This window comes from Neofelis nebulosa, chromosome 17, assembly GCF_028018385.1.
Source record: "Neofelis nebulosa isolate mNeoNeb1 chromosome 17, mNeoNeb1.pri, whole genome shotgun sequence".
Classification (NCBI taxonomy): Eukaryota; Metazoa; Chordata; class Mammalia; order Carnivora; family Felidae; genus Neofelis; species Neofelis nebulosa.
Window position 1 is genome coordinate 13,055,418 of NC_080798.1, and position 19,361 is coordinate 13,074,778.

At 46.9% G+C, this 19,361-nt stretch overlaps 1 protein-coding gene and 1 non-coding gene across 3 annotated transcripts; one reads left to right on the forward strand and one right to left on the reverse strand.

Moving 5' to 3' along the window:
• The first annotated feature begins 1,085 nt into the window (after window positions 1-1,085).
• On the forward strand, window positions 1,086-18,316 carry ETHE1 (ETHE1 persulfide dioxygenase). 2 transcript variants are annotated; one of them, XM_058706762.1, is made up of 7 exons: window positions 1,086-1,246; window positions 1,638-1,782; window positions 1,892-2,040; window positions 15,093-15,222; window positions 17,370-17,459; window positions 17,847-17,963; window positions 18,129-18,316. In XM_058706762.1, exons 1-7 carry the CDS (start codon window positions 1,166-1,168, stop codon window positions 18,179-18,181), a joined length of 765 nt encoding a protein of 254 aa, XP_058562745.1. In that variant the 5' UTR covers window positions 1,086-1,165; the 3' UTR covers window positions 18,182-18,316. The 2 variants fall into 2 exon arrangements, with proteins under 2 accessions (XP_058562745.1, XP_058562746.1); XM_058706763.1 differs by lacking the exon at window positions 1,892-2,040 and having other exon boundaries at window positions 1,107-1,246.
• LOC131500561 (U6 spliceosomal RNA) lies at window positions 16,303-16,408 on the reverse strand. Its single transcript, XR_009256365.1, has one exon. It is a non-coding gene; the product is annotated as a U6 spliceosomal RNA (small nuclear RNA).
• Window positions 18,317-19,361: the final 1,045 nt, after the last annotated feature.

Consider the following 19,361-nt stretch of genomic DNA (forward strand, 5'->3'; position numbering starts at 1 on the left):
AAGCGTCCGACTTAGGCTCAGATCACATGATCTGATGGTTCATGCGTTCGAGCCCCGCATCAGGCTCTGTGCTGACAGCTCAAAGCCTGGAGCTGCTCCAGATTCTGTCTCCCTCTCTCTCTGCCCCTCCCCCCACTCGCACTCTGTCTTGTCTCTGTCTCTGTCTCTCTCTCAAAAATAAAAAAATTTAAAACAGGGCCTAGTGATGAATTGGAAGGAGTTGAGGATGTCAATAATAGTTTTGTTCTGTGCCAGGCGCTCTCCCAGACTCTTTACATGTCTGAACTTATTAGATCTTCACAATAAGGGAGGAGCTCTTTTCAACCTCATTTTACAGATGAGTATACTTATACTGAATGAAGCCCAGAAGACGGTAAGTTTTGAGCCCAAGGTCGCACAGTTGGGAAGGGGTATGCCCAGGTTTCTACCTCTTAGGGCTTCTCACAGCTGACCCAGAAGGTGTGCATGCCTTCAAGGGACTGGTGAACAGTCTATAGCAATCCAGCAGAAACAGCAAGAATGGGCCCCAGAGTGAAGAGGTCTTATTTGGGGGGAACCTCACAATAAAGAGTGCTTGAGGATCCCTGCTTTCCTGTTTCCTCCCTCCCCTGAGCTCCTGGCAATCCCTGAACCTTCTTTTGTTTCAGCCCTGATGTCTGCACCATTCTCCTCACCGACCGGACAGGGCTCACCTCCAGGTCCCCAGCTTCTCCCAGCTTGGGCCAGGCACACAGGAGACCCCAAGTGAGGAATAAATGTGCAGAACTCTCTCCTTGACTTTGAGCTTTTCTGTCTGCCTGTTTCTCTCCTGAGAAAAACCACCGGAAATACACAAGGAGTCCCGCTATCAGTGCATTGGGGCCTCCTGTTGGGTTTTCATTTCTCTCTCTGTCCGTGCTTCTCCCAACGTCTCTCCCTCGCCTTTTGACTGTATCCCCGTTCGCCGATTCTGTCTCACCGTCTTCTCTGTCTCTGAAGTCTCTTCGCCAGACTGGACCCCCACCCCTACCCCAGCGGCCGCGGGCGCGGCCCCTTTAAGACGGCCCCGCCCCCCGCCCCGCCCCGCCCGCGCCGCGCCCCGCCCCTCCCCGCCCAGGTCAGCCAGTGGGCACCCGGCTTCCGCCGGCGCTGCGCCTCAGCTCGGTCCCACCCGGCCGCGAGCGCGATGGCGGGGGCTACACTGAGGTTCGCCGGGCGGCAGCTCAGCCAGCGCAGCGGGTCTGGTGTCCCCATCCTCCTACGGCAGGTGCGAGGACGCTGGACCCGCAACGGGACTACTGGGCGCTGGGCGGCGGCAGGGGCGGGACTCCGGGTTCCTTGAAAGGGAGGAGATCTGGGATCCCCGGGGCTTGGGGCCGGACTCCTGAGTCCTAGACGGAAGAGGCTGCTGGAGACCCTGATTTGGCGGGGGAGTGTGTGTGTGTGTGTGTGTGTGGGGGGGGTGGTATTGGAAAGTTGGGACTCATTGGTTTAGATGGAGTAAGGTGCAGGGGCCCCAGACTCCCGACGCCGAGGGGAAAGAAGGGTTTCTGCTTCTGGATCTTAGGAAGAGAATCGAATCGAGGCTCGGAGTCCTGGGTCCCCAGTGAGTGGAAGTCTGGTTCCGCGCTCTCACCTGTCCCACGCCCCCTTCCCAGATGTTTGAGCCCAAGAGCTGCACCTACACGTACCTGTTGGGTGACAGAGAGTCCCGTGAGGCCATTCTGATCGACCCGGTTCTGGAGACAGCGCCTCGGGATGCCCAGCTGGTCAAGGAACTGGGGCTGCGGCTGCTGTATGCTGGTTAGTCTGGAGACCGAACTCCTGGGTCTGAGGGAGGAGGGCGTTGGGGGCTGGGAAGCCTGCGTCCTCCTCTGTGCCCTCCTGGACCTGGCCCTCCTTTCTCCCCCAGTGAATACCCACTGCCACGCGGATCACATTACGGGCTCAGGGCTGCTCCGGTCCCTACTCCCCGGCTGCCAGTCTGTCATCTCCCGCCTTAGCGGGGCCCAGGCTGACTTGCACATTGAGGATGGGGACTCCATCCACTTCGGGCGCTTCGTGAGTTGGATCCTGGGTCCCGAGAGGGTGGTGGCCTGGACTTCTTGGACCTAAGGGAAGAGGGGGCTGGGGGCTTGGGCTCCTGAATCCTGGGGTAGGAGGGGCCTCTGGCCTGGATTTCTGATCCCTGAGTTTGTCTCTGGGAGGAGGGCGCCATAAACGCAGGTGGGGCACTGGGGCAAGAGGCTGGGCAGGTGTGTCTTTGGCCAGGCCCCTTGAGTCAACAACATTTGTGGAGTTTCCTACCACCTTGGAGCAGCTCTTTTGGCCTGGCATCTCCATAAAAGTTGATTGAGGGCTAAAATTCTGAAGCCGGGGCTGAGGGAGAGACCCAGCGCTGTCTTCTAGAGCCGCTGTTGGAGGAAGGAGCCTCCTGTTGCCCAGAGCCAGGATCAGGGTGAGGCCATCGAGGTGCCTAGGGCACAACATTTAAGGAGGTGTCCGCCCTCAGGGCCAGGCAAGGGCAGGGTGGGCACCTTCAAGCCACCACCTCCTTAAATGTCTCCCCCCCCCCCCCACCTCCCCCCTCCCCCCCGCCACGTGCCAGCTTGTCTCACCCTTGGCATGGCTGTTGCTTCACACAGGAAGGGTCTGAAGGTTCCTACCTCTTTTTCGCTGTCACAGGCCTAGTCAGCAGATTTCCAGCCAGAATTTCAACCCAGAGCAATAGAGGTGGCTGGGGGAGGAGAAACACCTAACAAAGCTTTTGTTTTTCTGATCAGACTGGCTAAAGATACGGAGAGTCTGGCTGACTTTGGGGACAGAATGGTCAAGGGATAGGATGAAGTCTTGGCCTCCAGGTTAGAGGGTTTTGCTAAATGGGGATAGTTTATATGAGTCAGAGCATTTAGAGGAAATGAGGGCTGTGTGTGGGATCAGAGGGCTTAGCTACATGGATGTGGCCTCTTCATTTCAAGTCCTCTTCTGGAAGCGGGTAAAAAAAAATGCACTGTACTTTTACATACACTGCTCGTAATTGTCAGGTATTAGCAAGCACTTCTTGAGTTGAGAAGGCTTAGAAGAGTGAAAAACTGTTGGGATTTTGTGTCAAGATGAGCCCTTTGTTAGACTGACTGAATGAATGAATGCATGCATGCATGCATGTTGAAGGGTTTAGCTGTGGCGAATTTAGCTTCAGTGTCTTTTTTTTTTTTTTTAAGTTTATTTATTTATTTATTTTAAGAGCGGGGAGGGGCAGAGAGAGAGAGAGAGAGAGGGAGAGAGACAGAATCCCAAGCAGGATCCACACTGTCCACGCAGAGCCTGATGTAGGGCTCGGACCCAGGAATGGGGAGATCATGACCCGAGCCCAAGTCAAGAGTTGGATGCTTAACTGAACTAGCCACCCAGGTGCCCCTTCTGTGTCTGTTTTTGTTTTTGTTTTTTTTAAATTTTTTTTTTTAACGTTTATTTATTTTTGAGACAGAGAGAGACAGAGCATGAACAGGGGAGGGGCAGAGAGAGAGGGAGACACAGAATCTGAAACAGTCTCCAGGCTCTGAATTGTCAACACAGAGCCCGACGCGGGGCTCAAACTCACGGACCGCGAGATCATGACCTGAGCTGAAGTCGGATGCGTAACCGACCGAGCCACCCAGGCGCCCCTGTGTCTGTTTTTTTAAACAACTTAATTGGTATAATTCACAAACCGTCCAATTCATCCATTGGAACTTTACACTTCTTAGTATATTCAGAGTTGAGTCCATCCGTCACCACAATTAATTTTAGAATATTTTTGTCACTTCCAAAAGAAATCCCACTCCCCCTGATTGTCACCCCAGCCCCCTCCCCTCTTGCCCCTACAGCCTTAGGCAACCACTAATCTCCTTTGTGTTTCTACAGGCTTGCGTATTCTGGGTATTTCATAGAGACGGAATCATGTATTATATGGCCTTTTTTGACGCGCTTCTGTTGCTGACCCTACATTTTCAAGGTTCACCTGTATTGTAGCATCTATCAGCATTTCATTCTTTTTTATGGCTGAGTACTCTTCCATTGTGTGAATATACCTCATTCATTCATCCATCAGCCAATAGACATTTTAGCTCTTTCCACTTTTTGGCTATGATAAATGATGCTGCTAAAATACTCATGTATGAGTTTTTGTGTGTCCCTCCATTTTCATTTCTTTTTGCATATATATATATATATATATATATATATATATATATATATATATCTAGGATGGAATTGCTAAATCAATAATCACTCTATATATTTAATACTTTGAGGACCCGACTGACCGATATCCAAAGTGGCTGCACCATTTTATGTTCCCACCAGCAGCGAATGAAAGTGCCAGTTTCTGGGCGTCCTTGCCAACCCTTGCCAGTACCTGTCTTTATGATTATTCAGTGTTCTGTGTGGTTTTCATTTGTGTTCTTTAGATACCTTTAGCGATGGCCACATTTTTTTCCTCCCTCATTTTCTTCCCCCCCCCCATTTTATTTATTTATTTATTTATTAAAATTTTTTTTTAATATTTATTTATTTCTGAGACAGAGAGAGACAGAGCATGAGAGGGGGAGGGGCAGAGAGAGAGGGAGACACAGAATCCGAAGCAGGCTCCGGGCTCCGAGCTGTCAGCACAGAGCCCGACGCGGGGCCCGAACTCATGGAGTATGAGATCATGACCTGAGCCGAAGTCGGTCGCTCAACCAACTGAACCACCCAGGCGCCCCTTCTTCCCCCCATTTTAAAAGAATTGTAGCGTGCATGTTGTATGGTAGAAATTGCACATATTGTACATGTGCAACTTGGTAATTTAAAAAAATTTAATGTTTATTTATTTTGAGAGAGAGAGAGTGCACATGCGAGTGGGGGGGAGGGGCGGGCAGAGAGAGAGGGAGACAGAAGATATGAAGCAGGTTCTGTGCTGACAGCAGAGAGACCAATGCAGGGCTCGAACTCATGAACCATGAAATCAAGACCTGAGCCAAAGTCTGATGCTAAACCGACTGAGCCACCCGAGCACCCTGTAAATTCTTACATATGTTTACACTTGAGCATCCATTGCTAAGATCCATATACAGAACATACCTATCACCCCAGAAGTTTTCCTTGTCTTTCTCCCTGGCCATTGACACCCCCATCAAAACACCATTCTTCTTACTTATTTTTTTATTTCTAATTTTTTTTCCCTTATGAGAAGGACTTTTTTTTTTGATGAATTTTTTTAATTTTATTTTTTATTTTTTAAAATTTACATCCAAATTAATTAGCATATAGTGAAACAATGATTTCGGGAGTAGATTCCTTAGTGCCTCTTACCTATTTAGCCCATCCCCCTTCCCACAACCCCTCCCGTAACCCTCAATTTGTTCTCCATATTTAGGAGTCTTTTCTGTTTGGTCCCCCTCCCTGTTTTTATATTATTTTTGTTTCCCTTCCCTGTGTTCATCTGTTTTGTCTCTTAAAGTCCTCATATGAGTGAAGTCATATGATTTGTGTTTTTCTCTGACTGACTAATTTCACTTAGCATAATACCTTCCAGTTCCATTCACGTAGTTGCAAATGGCAAGATTTCATTCTTTTTGATTGCCGAGTAATACTCCATTGTACGTATATATACCACATCTTCTTTATCTGTTCATCCATCGATGGACATTTGGGCTCTTCCCATACTTTGGCTATTGTCGATAGTGCTGCTATAAACATGGGGGTGCGTGTGTCCCTTCGAAATAGCACACCTGTATCCTTTGGATAAATGCCTAGTCGTGCAATTGCTGGGTCATAGGGTAGTTCTATTTTTAGTTTTTTGAGGAACCTCCATACTGTTTTCCAGAGTGGCTGCACCAGCTTGCATTCCCAGAGAAGGACTTTTAAGATTTACAATATTAGCTCCTTTCTTCCTTCCTTCCTTCCTTCCTTCCTTCCTTCCTTCCTTCCTTCCTTCCATCCTCCCTCCCTCCCTCCTTCCTTCCTTCCTTCCTTCCTTCCTTCCTTCCTTCCTTCCTTCCTTCCTTCCTTCCTTCCTTCCTTTCTTGGCTGGATGCCTAACGTGGGACTTGAACTCACTACCCTGAAATCAAGAATCACATGCTTTACTGACTGAGCCAGCAGGCGCCCCTCTTCTGACTTATTTAATCACAGATTAGTTCTACGTGTTCTGGACCTTGTCAACAGGAGTCATACAATGTGTGTTCTTTTGTGCCTGGCTTCTTTTACTGCACACAATGTTGTATATAGTTGTAGTCCTTTCCTTCTGTTGCTATATAGCAGAGATTGGCAAACTTCTTCTGTAAAGGACCAGACAGTAACTGTTTTCGGTTCTGCAGGCCATATGGTCTCTGTTGTAACCACTCAGTTGTGTTGGTGTGAAAGCAGTCGTAGACAATGCATAAATGAATAAGCATGGCTGTGCTCCAATAAAACTTTATTTATGGCCTCCAAAATTTTCATTTCGGCATTCTCATGTATTATGAAATACCACTCCCATTTTTATTTTTCCAACCATGAAAAAAGTGTAAAAACCACTCTTAGCCCTCAGGCCATACAAAAACAGGTGACAGGCCAAATTTGGTGCAGCAGCCATAGTTTGCCAACCCTTGATGTAGAGCATTTCACTATATGAATTTATGGCAGTCTATCCATTTTCCTTTTGCTGCTTGATTCCAGTTTTTGGCTATTATGAACTAATGCGACTGTGAGGGGTCCTTATACAGATCTCTTGGTGGACACTATTCTCAATTCCAAGGAATGGACTTTCTGGGTCATAGGACTGACATACGCTTAACTTGAGTAGAAATTGCCAGTTTTTTTTGAGCTGGTTGTATATTTTGCATTCACAGTGGGCCAGATTTGGATGGTTTCACTGCAGAAATAAATTTCTGTTTTAATGAGCAATGAGATGTGAACATTTCAGCTCCCACGAGGAGTGGCAGATTCAGAAAGTTAGTCTTGTTTTGTTTAGTATGTTAATTTAGAGCATTGCCAGATACTGATCCCCCAGATCCCACTTTAGAGATTCTGATTTAATTGTTAGGGGTGAACACAGGGAACCAGTATATTTTAAAAGCTCACAGGTGGGGTGCCTGGCTGGCTCAGTCAGCAGAGCTTGTGACTCTTGATCTCGAGGTTAAGTCCAAGCCCCACGTTGGGTGTAGAGATGACTTAAAAATAAAATATTAAGAAAAATAAAATAAAAGCTCCCAGGTGGTCCTCTTGTAGTCCAAATGAGGATTTCAGTGCTTCCTTCTATTTGGAACTATTTGAATTGGGGAACCCTCCCAACATTTTATGAAAAATGGCAAGCATACAGAAAAGTTGAAAGAAAAATTGACCGTGTACGTCGGGTCCATCCATCACCTGTCTTAATTTTTGACTCATCGTCAAGTTGTAGATATCTGTACACTGTCCTCTGAACATCACAACTAATGTCGTTTTCTTTCACAAAGGAAAGGAAGGCTGATGGAGGTTCAGAGTATTTAGCTGCAGTGGGAAAAGACATTTTGGGTTTTTGAGTTCAGAGTGCACAGAAATAGTGGTTGGTTATATCAAGATTAAGTGTTTTGTTTTGCTTTGTTTAAGTTTACTTATTTATTTTGAGAGAGAATCCCAAGCAGGCTCTGCGCTCACAGATGCGGGACTCGAACTCACAAACCATGAGATCATGGCCTGAACCAAAATCAGGAGTCAGATGCCTAACCCACTGAGCCACGCAGGAGCCCCCAAGATGAAGTGCTTTTGAATAAAGGAGTCGTGGCGTGAACCTGGGGACCAAATGGAATAGGAGGCAAGAGTTCGCCTGCCACCAGGGGGCAGTGTGGGCCGTGGGAACTGCGAGGCGAGTGAGCTTGCGGGGCGGGTCTCTTTCTTGTTGGTTCAGGGGATGGGACCGAGTTTGAGAAGCTACCCCTGCAGCGGGAAGGCCGGGAAGGAGCACCTGCTGAAACGTGTCACGTATTTGCAGCACCGTGGATGGGAAGAAGAAATGTGAAAGAATGTGCGGTTAGGCAGGCCTATGGAATCCCTGCAGAATATTCTGCCGCTGAGATTATCCAGTTTCAAGAACAGGTGACCTGCGTGAGGTCAAGATATTAGGTGCTTACCCCCACAACTTTTTTTTTTTAATTTTTTTTTTTTTTTTTGAGAGAGGGAGGCAGAGGGTCTGAATGGCGCCCCTGAATAAAAAATAAATAAAACATACCTATTCAGAGATCCAACAAAATTTACTGCATTAGAAGTTAAAACTGAGACTTTTTTTTTTAACACAAGAATATCCAAGTACTCCCATCAGCCGTCAGAGCAGTGACGTCATCACCAGCCACGGAGCTTCTAGAAAACACCACCGAACTCTGATGGGAGAATGACAGTAAGAAGGGTGGAAGAAGTCTTCCTACTATCGTGAAAATAGTTTTCACCTCGCAGACCCTCAAGGTTCCCTTGACCACACTTTGAGAACAATTCTTTTACAAAATCTTTGTCACAGAAAATATACAATAATTCTGAAATCATTCTTAAATCCAGGCCATGTTCAAATTTCTCCAGGTGCCCAGGAATCATTTTTAAGGCTATTTTTAGGAACCAGGACCCAACGAGGTTCACGTAAATCTAGAACACTTTACGGCCACCTGGGTGGCTCAGTTGGTTAAGCGCCGACTCTTGAGTTCTGCCCAGGTCATGACCTCATGGTTGTGGGATTAAGTCCCATGTTGGGCTCTGTGATGAGCGTAGGGCCTGCTTGGTCTTTCTCCCTCTCTCTGCCCCTTCTCCTCTCACTCTCTCTCTAAATAAATAAACGTTTTTTTTTAAAGCCACAACAAATAATTCTACAATAGTTTCATACCCTTTCTGCACCATGACATTGACTTCTGAAGTTTCCGGCCTGTTGTCTTGTAGAACGTTCCACATGCTGGGTGCGTCCGGTTGTTTGCTCGTGGTGTCATTCAACTTCTTCTTCTTTGCTGGCAACTGGAATAGATGGTATATATTTTGATATCGGTTAGTGGTAATAATGAGAATTTAACAATAGTTAACAAGCATTGTGGGTTTGCTTCTTGCCACACACTGTGCTGAGGTCTGTAAGTGCATTTCCTCAGCTTTTGTCTGGAAGGATTTTCATAATCAAACATTGCTGCAGGCAGCAGGGAGTGGTGGGGCCTGTGGCAAATGTTAGGGTGTGTGTTCTGTGTATGAGGCGGGACACCCACTGCACAATTCGAGTTGATTATGCATGTTTAGGAATGTAGTCTGTCTACTGCCAAGCCTTCTCTCTCTTTTTTTAATAGAAGCTGCAAATATACGTTCTTCAGAAATCTTCCACTTTTTTTTTTTTTTTTTGAGAGAGAGAGAGGGCGCAAGTGTGTGTGAGCTGGGGAGGGGCAGAGAGAGAGGGAGACACAGAATCCGAAGCAGCCCCCGGGCTCCGAGCTGTCAGCACAGACATGGGGCTTGAATTCACCACCCATGAGATCATGACTTGAGCCAAAGTTGATGCTTAACCTGCTGAGCCACCCAGGCGCCCCAAGAGAGAATGTTAAGCAGGTTCTGTGCTGTCAGCGTGGAGCTCGACAGAGCCCAATGCAGGGCTCCATCTCATGACCTTGAGATCATGACCTGAGCCGAAATCAAGAGTGGGATGCTCAACTAACTGGGCCAGCAGACACCCCCGAAATCTTCTACTCCTTAAGGATAGACTACAAATGCAGACTTCTCATAACTCCCGAGCAGTCCAAACAAAACACTTGTATGGCTGAATCTGGCCCTTGGGCCTTTGCTGTTTCTTCTCTGACAAACAGATCTCAACCTTCATACCCACATAGTGAGATCAGAAATATTCTCCCCATTTTACAGAGAAGGAAATATTTTCCCCCTTTTAAAGAGGGGAAGTGACTTGCCCCAAAATTACACTGAGAAAGTGGCCAAGCGGGGATTTGAACCCAGGAGGCCTTGTGGTTCCAGTAGATCAGTGTTTTTACAAATTTTAAAACATCATCATGATTATGTTACTTTTATTATACAGTGAATATTGTGTGCTGGGCATTTTTCTAAGTGCTTTACAGATACAAAATAATTTGATCCTTGTAATAGCCCTATGGGGTGGGGACAATTATTATCCCCATTTTACAAATGAGTAGAGAAGCCCAGAGAGGTGAAGTGACTTGTGCAAGGACACACAGCTAGTAATAGCTGAGCCAAATTTAGAACCCATGTCACCTGGCTCAGGAAACTGTTCTTGACCACTGGTCCACGCACCTTCGCCATGAGATGGGATGTTTTCCTTCTGGATTCGTCAATGAAACCTCCACTTCATGAAATACCACTTCCCTGTACTGTGTAATGGGCACCCTGAGATTTCTCACTTTATCCTATCCCCCTCCTTGCCCCATCCATCCTATTCCATTCCACACCTTTCTGCTCTTCTGTGTCTAGTGCATTTTATTTGCTTCTGTCTTATCCGTGAGATTCGTTCATATTCTAGTATATGGTTATAGTTGGCACGTTCTTATTCTCATCCTGTGCCTCAGTTTCCTCATCTGCAGAATGGGCACAGGAACGGTACCTACCTCATAAGGGTGTGTGTGGACTGAATGAGTTCAGTCGAGTTGAACACTTAGAAGAGAGCCTGGCACAGGAGAAGGGGTCAGTCAATGTCAGGGCTCTTGGAAATGAGTCGATCTGACTCATGGGTGAAGAGGGAAGGGTGCACCTAGCAGAGAGAATTGCATGGGCAAGAGGTGTGGAAAAACCTGGTGCTTTCTGGAAATGACCCTGGGTTTCCGAGTAGCTGGGCGTGTTGAGAAATGGAGGATGTTATAGGACAGTGGGCTGTGAAGGTGGACAGGCACCAGAACAGGGGCATTTCAAAAGTTAGGCCGAGGACCCAGAACTCTGCCCTGGGGACAGTGGGCGCCAAGGAAGAGTCTTGAGCAGAGAGGAGCAGGTTTGAATCTGGGCAATAGAAACCCCCTTCAGGGTCATGCAGGAGACGGATGGAGGCTGGCGGGCCAGGGAGGATGCTGGTGGTTGTTCCAAGCAGGAGAGGATGAGGCCCAAGATGGGTGGGACGGTGGGAGATACATGGTGGAGGACGGATTCTAGATATTCCAGAGAAGGGAACGGCCAGGGATCCTGCTCACTAGCCAAGCCACTTGCCACACAGATTCCATCACCAAGGGCCTAAGGAATCTTGATCTACGTGGCAAGCAGGATTTTGCTCAATTGATACTAAAATTTTGTCCAATTTATACACATACACAATTACATATACCATATATATACTTTTACCGTACCATACAGACCACATAGATACTTTCTAACTGTACTGGTTGTTCATGGCTGATGTCCTTCTGATTGGTCAATACCCATTGCTACAACTGTGATTAACTATTTTGAACACTACTCCTGACCATCCATCACAATATTTAGTTTAAAAGACACCCATGTCTTTTGTTTTAAAAAAAATTCAGAGATGCAGGGTTAGTATCCAAAAATCTATAAAGAACTTAATCAAACTCAATACCCAAAAAACACATAATCGGTGAAGAAATGGGCAAAAGAGATGAATAGACACTTCTCCAAAGAAGACATCCGGCCGGCCAACCGCCACATGAGAAGATGCTCCACGTCACTCATCAGCAGGGAAATACAAATCAAAACCACAATGAGATAACCTCCTTACACCTGTCAGAATGGCGAACATTAACAACTCAGGCAACAACAGATGTTGGCGAGGATGTGGAGAAAGGGGAACACTTTTGCACTGCTGGTGGGAATGCAAGCTGGTGCAGCCACTCTGGAAAACAGTATGGAGGTTCCTCAAAAAACTAAAAACGGAACTACCCTACGACCCAGCAATTGCACGACTAGGCATTTATTCGCGGGGTACAGGGATGCTGTTTTGAAGGGGCACATGCACCCCCATGTTTATGGCAGCACTATCGACAATAGCCAAAGTATGGGAAGAGCCCAAATGTCCATCGATGGATGAGTGGATAAAGAAGATGTGGTCTATATATACAATGGAGTATTACTCAGCAATCAAAAAGAAGGAAATCTTGCCATTTGCAACACTGGATAGAACTGGAGGGTATTATGCTAAGTAAAATTAGTCAGAGAAAAACAGAAATCATATGACTTCACTCATTTGAGGACTTTAAGACACAAAACAGATGAACATAAGGGAAAGGAAGGAAAAATTAGATAAAAACAGAGAGGGAGACAGGTGATAAGAGACCCTTAAACACAGAGAACAAACTGAGGGCTGCTGGCGGGGTGTTGGGTGGGGGGTGGGCTAAATGGGCAAGGGGCATTAAGGAGAACACTTGTTGGGATGAGCACTGGGTGTTCTATGTAAGTGATAAATCAGTAAATTCTATTCCTGAAACCACTGTCACATTATATGTTAACTAACTTGGATTTAAATAAAAATAAAATGAAATAAAGGCTCCTGAAAAAGAAAAATTCAGAGAGTACAGGGGCGCCTGGGTGGCGCAGTCGGTTAAGCGTCCGACTTCGGCCAGGTCACGATCTCGCGGTCCGTGAGTTCGAGCCCCGCGTCAGGCTCTGGGCTGATGGCTCGGAGCCTGGAGCCTGTTTCCGATTCTGTGTCTCCCTCTCTCTCTGCCCCTCCCCCGTTCATGCTCTGTCTCTCTCTGTCCCAAAAATAAATAAAAAACGTTGAAAAAAAAATTAAAAAAAAAAAATTCAGAGAGTACAGAAACAGACCAAATAAAAAGTGAAAGATCATCCCTTTGCTGCCACCAAAAGGTGCTAATTTGGTGCAGGATGCCTGCGATTTTTCCCACAAGCTTTTGCAAGGTCTGTGATTTTGCTTTGCATTTGTTTGGCATTGCGCATCTATCCTATTAATATATGAGCTAGGAAGGTGTTTGGCTGAAAAACCAATACATGACTTAAAAAACCATACAGTGGCTTAAATAATCGGGTGTTCAATGTTCTCCTGTAATAGAGTCTGGAAGAAGTCAGTCATGGTCCGATTAAACAGCGCTATCATTTTGGGGATTCTTTTTCATGGTTGCAAGGTGGTTGCTGCAGCTGCAGCCATCACACCTTTGTCCAGAACCAGATGAAGTGGGAAGGAGAGGTGCCAAACTCTTGTATCAGGAAGGGAAAAGCTTTCTCAGACGTTCTCAGACATTTACGGAGACCTTGGTGGCCAGAGAACCGTGTCAGAAGCCACCCAAGCTACCATGGAGGCTAAGGAAGTGCTTGGCTGGGCACACGGATGCCCCGAGCCAAACTGGAGACCTGTGAGTGGGGAAGGGCAGAATGGGTGCTGGGTGTGGACACAGGGTCTGCACATGGTGCCCTTCTATAATCTGCTGATTAGACTGACCTGGACCAGGATGCTAATTGGTGGGAAGGGTGCTATGTGAGCGGGGAACTAATCTTCTAAGTGGTTGTTAGATCATTAGGGTAACAATTGTTTTCTGACAGTTGCTTCCCTGAACTGAGTGTGGGAATTTAGATAATGAGGATTTTCCTGAGTGGGCGTTTTTTGCACATGTGTCGGAAGTTCTTAACAGTACTTAACAGCAGTAACTTTGAGGGATCAGAAAGAGTGCACATTTGAGATGCTGGTAAACACTACAAACTTGCCCTCTCAAATGGCTACATGGAGTCATACCTGCGTCCCGGGAAACAAAAGGGCTTGCCTCAAACACCCTGAGCAATACCCTAACAGTTGCCAATCTGGTATGTGAGAAGTGAGGGTTTTTAACATTTAAATCTCCCTCCTTTTCTCCCAAAAAAGGGAGATCAAATATTGTTTCAGATGGTTTTTGACTATTTGTTTCCTCTTCCATAATTGCCTCTTTTTTTTTTTTCTTTTGTGCATTTTTCTTTTGGGAGTTTTTATTGATGCTTAGGAGCTGTTTATATATGATGGCTATTCACACTTTATAATACTTTCTTATACATGCTGCTAATATTGTCTGAGTTTTTTGTCTTTTAACTCTTATTTTGTTCTTTTCTATGATGAAGTTAAACTACGTGGTCATCCTTGTCACTGTTTTTCCTTATATGTGTGTGTGTGTGTGTGTGTGTGTGTGTGTGTGTGTGTATGTGTGTGTATAATCTCCTTATGTATTTATAAGATTATATATATCTCTGGGGTGCCTGGCTGGCTCAGTCGGTTAAGCGTCTGACTTCAGGTCAGGTCATGATCTCGCGGTTCGTGAGTTCCAGCCCCACGTCGGGCTCTCTGCTGACAGCTCAGAGCCTGGAGCCTGCTTCTCATTCTGTGTCTCCCCCTCTCTCTGCCCCTCCCTGCTCATACTCTGTCTCTCTCTGTTTCTCAATAATAAATAAACGTTAAAAAAAAGTCATGTTTTAAAAAAAAGATTATATATATCTTTATATGATTTTATATATATTCTTATATACTCATAATATCCTTATATATTTTCCTCTAGAATTCTTTTTTCTCTCTCTAGAATTCTTATGGTTCTTTTAATGTTTACATCTTTAGTTTATCCTGAATTTTGTGTTTTACTTTTAATTATAAAATGACATGTTTTCTGTTTAAAAATTGTTAATGTAGGAAAAGCCTAAAGAAAAAAATATATTTTGAGTGAATGAATAAATTTTTTTTAAAAGATGACACTGTACAAGTTTTTTTTTTTTTTTAATCTGCTTTTAGCACTTACCGGATATTTAACATATTTTCATGTCATTAAATATTTGTGTATAGCATCTTTAATTTCATTTCAATAACATAATTTTATTATTTAATTTTTTAAATGTGTATTTATTTATTTTGAGAGAGAGAGAGAGAGAGAGCGAGCATGTGCATGGGGGAGGGGCAGAGAGAGAGGGAGAGAGAGAATACCCAACAGGCTCCATGCTGTCAGTGCAGAGGCAGACGATGCCTGGCTCGATCCCATGAACAGCAAGATCATGACCTGAGCTGAAATCAAGAGTCAGGCGCTTAACTGACTGAGCCACCCAGGCACACCTGATCTTTTTGCAAAAAACTATGCTAGCTAGATGTGATCCTGAGGTGGGATGGGTGCTTCTGGGGTCAGTTTTGCCATCAGACCAGAGTCCTTGGCTTATTGATAACTGTCTGTACTCTCCTTCCCCACCAGGCCTTGGAGACCCGGGCCAGCCCCGGCCACACCCCAGGCTGTGTCACCTTCGTCCTGAATGACCACAGCATGGCCTTCACTGGAGATGCCCTGCTCATCCGAGGGTGTGGGCGGACGGACTTCCAGCAAGGTCACAGACCCCCTTCTCCAGCCTGAGATCGTAGGATGGTTATGCGTGGGCCAGAGTTTTAAGGACCTGTTGTAAGAATGAATGAATGGGTGTTAGAATGACACCAGAGTTTTAAGGACCTGTTGTAAGAATGAATGAATGGGGGTTTTAGGGGGTCAGGATTAGATTCAAGAAGTTTAGATGCTGGAGTCGGGGAGAGTTAGAGTCATGGCCGTTGGGGGGCAGATGCAGTGGTTTACTGTATTGAGGGACAGTTAGATTCAAGGGGGGGCATTAGTTATCTATCGCTGTGAAACAAATGACCCCAGAGTGTAATGACTTAAAACAATGATTAACATTATCTCGCATAACTTCTGAGAGTCAGGACTCTGGGAGTAGCTTAGCTGGGTGGTTCCGGCTCAGCATCTTTCATGGAGGGCACAGTCAAGCTAGGGCCTGGGCTGCAGTCATCTGAAGGCATGACTGGGGCTGGAGGGTCCGCTTCCAAAGGCGCCTCACTCACATGGCTGGCAAGCTGGCTCCCACTGTTGGCAGGAGGCCTCAGTTTCTCACCATGTGACCTCTCCATGGGGGTGCTTTGTCTTCATGACCTGGCAGCGGGGTTCCTCCAGAGGGCGTGATCAGAGAGATGCAACGGGCAAGCAGTCCGAAGCCCTAACTTTTTCTTAATGACCTAGTCTCAGAAGTTAACCTCTGTCATTTCTGCAATAGCCTATTTATTCGTTGCAAGTCACTTAGTGGAGACCACTAAGTCAAGGCGAGGGGAAGGATCACATTTTGAACAGAAAAGTGTCAGTGAGTTTGTGGACATATATTTATTTTTTTTTTTCAACGTTTTTTTATTTTTTTATTTTTTTATTTTTGGGACAGAGAGAGACAGAGCATGAACGGGGGAGGGGCAGAGAGAGAGGGAGACACAGAATCGGAAACAGGCTCCAGGCTCCGAGCCATCAGCCCAGAGCCTGACGCGGGGCTCGAACTCACGGACCGCGAGATCGTGACCTGGCTGAAGTCGGACACTTAACCGACTGCGCCACCCAGGTGCCCCTGGACATATATTTATTATTTATTTTAATAGTATTTTAATATTTATGCTTCACGGAATTTGTATGTCACCCTAGCATAGGGGCCACGCTAACCTTTTCTGTATCATTCCAATTGTAGTGTGTGCACTGCCCAAGGGAGCCCTTTTTTATTTATTTATTTATTTATTTATTTTTAAGTAATCTCTACATCCAACGTGGGACCTGAACCCACAACCCCAAGCTCAAGAGTCACATGCTCTACCGACTGAGCCAGCCAGGCGCCCCTGGGGACATATTTTTAAACCCCATAAGGAGTTTGGCTGCTGGAGGTGTCACAGCGGGGAGGGGTGTGAGTTTGATTCAGGAGTTCAGCTGCTAGGGGGGCAGTTAGATTCAGGAGTTTCACTGTGGGAAGGGAGTTTAGTTTCAGAACCTCTGGGTGTGCCTGCCCTTCAGCGTGTGCGTGCGACTACGGGGCTGACACTAGATTGGGAGGATTTAGCTGCCCTGATAAAGACAGAGGAAAGATGGGACAACCATGAGCTGGAAGTGTGTAACCAGAGCCCCAGGCTGCCTCTTGCTTCCTCTTCCTCTCCTTATGCCTCCGTCTGTGTCTGTCTGTTTCTTTCCGAGGTGCCTCATCTCCCATTTATCCACTCCCGGCACAGTTACGAAATTGAAGGATTGGGCTGACATGAATGGCGGGAATGATGGTCTAGAGAGGTTTGCCCCCGGCCCAATTGAGGACTCAGAGGTTGTTGTTGGAACCATTCTCTTTGGCCTCATGTCTTCAGTTTCTTACCTTCTAGTCCAGCCTCCCTGCCCTGAAGCTTTTCTTGGCATCCCCAGGCTGAGGGCACAACTCCCTGGTGCTTCAGGATCTCGTCCCAACCTTACTTACCACCATGGTGAATTTCTCACCATTCCTCAATTCTTCGCCTATGCTGTTCCATCTGTCTAGAATGCCCTTTCCTCTCTTTCTGTGCCTAGGCAGAGGGGTACTGGCAGGAAATGAGGGGGGCAGTTTAGCCATGTGACTTTATCCTCCCACCCTTTTCTTGAAGGAAGGGATGAGAGGGCTCCTGTCCTGTTGATTCACTCCTCTGAACTTTCCCTCCCCAGGCTGTGCTAAGACCTTGTACCACTCAGTCCATGAAAAGATCTTCACGCTTCCAGGAGACTGTCTGGTCTACCCTGCTCATGATTACCATGGTGAGGGCTTCCTGGGGGAGGTATGGGACTTCTATAACTTTCCATTTGAGAGGGCGTACCAAACTGCTGTAGTCCTTGTGGGGCATGGAGACCACAATTCCTAGAAATTCCTCTGGCCAAAAAAGATGAAGTGCTTAGGTGTGCCGAGTGTGGGTGGAGAAACTACAACTAGCAGTTTTCCTGGGACTTCCTTATAGAGCTTAGGGAAGGTGGGAAACTACATTTCCCATAGTGCCCTTTGAGGAGAGCCAGCGATCTCAGGAACATTCTGGGAAAAGCCTATTAGTCCCAGGCCCGAGATGCACCCTAAGCCTCCTGGGAAGTGTAGTCCTAGGAAGCCCCAGGCACTTGCCAGGTTGACATTCTTCCCCCTCCCTTGGCCACTAGGGCTCACAGTGTCCACTGTGGAGGAGGAGAGGACTTTGAACCCTCGGCTCACTCTCAGCTGTGAGGAATTTGTCAAGGTCATGGACAACCTGGACTTGCCCAAGCCTCAGCAGATAGGTGAGCATTTGGGGGCCGGGACTGCTGGGTCTGAGGGAGGGTGGGGCTCAGGGCCAGAACCCTAGTTTCCCAAAGAAGAGGGGCTCCTAGGATTTCTGGGTCCCCAGGGGGGCATGAGGGGGTCTGCTGGAGCCCTTTGTTTTAACCTTGGTTTCTTCCTTTCAGACATTGCGGTTCCAGCTAATATGCGCTGTGGGATCCAGACTCCCCCTTCCTGACCTGGCTTTGTCAGGCGCTCAGATCCGTTAAGAATGCACGAGGCGGGGTACAGAGAGGGGCGCCATCACCGAAGCCTCTCTTCTTCCCCTCCCTCACCAGCCCTTGAGCTTCTTAAATAAAATTTAAAAAGTTTCTTTTTGTTTTGTTTTGTTTTGTTGTTGCTCTGAATCTCATTTCTGTCCATTTTCTGGGGGAACCAGTTGGTTTTCTGGGCTGAGGTGTCTGGTCTAGAGAGGCCAAGGGGGTGAGCAAGGTCACTGAAGATCCAGGGTGCCTGGAAGGAGGAAATCTTCCAACTCACAAGATCAGAAACTCGTATCTGGGGCAGGGCTTCTCACCTCCTTGGATTAGAACACGGTCTGGAGTTTGAACCACTTCTACCTGTAAGACCCAGGATAAGGTGCTCCACTTCTCGGGGCCTCAGTTTCAATCTGTAAGATGGAAATAATACTAATAATAGGGTGTCATGATGACCCAAGGAATCCACATGTATGAGGTGCTTGGCACCCTCCCCACATGGCGGGGTTCCTATCAGTGGTGACAATTATTGTAACTATCATTTGGAATGATCTTCCAGGCACTTCCTGGCTGCGCCAGAGTGACGGTATGCCTAATGGTGAAGAACACAGACTTTCCAGAGAACAACTCCAGCTTTAAGATTAACAACATGTATAGACTTTGTGCACATTTGTCCCTCTCAGCCTCAGTTTCCCCAGCTATAAAATGGAGATGGTAATCCCTTTCTCATTAGGCTGCTGTAAGGATGAAATTAACGTGTATAAAGTGTTTAGCACAGCTCCTGACATCCAATAATCCTTTCTCACGTGCCGATTATTTTCCTGTTTTTGCCCAGAAAGGAAAGGGTCTGGCTGAGACCTTTAACCTCTGCCCTCCACCCCATAACAGATGGGGGGGGGGGGGGCACACTTTCCCGGTCTGCGGGCGGGTCTCTGACTCAGCTCAGGGCACCCCCTCCCCTTGCCCAGCTCCCCAAACCGGTCGGAGCCCTTCTAAAGGGCTCATTAGAGGGGAGAGGCCCCTATCTCCCTTCCCCCCCTTTTCTTTCAGGATTCCCGGGGTCTGGGCCTTAGGGAGGCATTTATACATAGGTGATCAAGACGAGTAGCCCTTTAGGGGACAGGAACGGGGGGGGGGGGTACTGGAGGCAGAGTGGGGGGT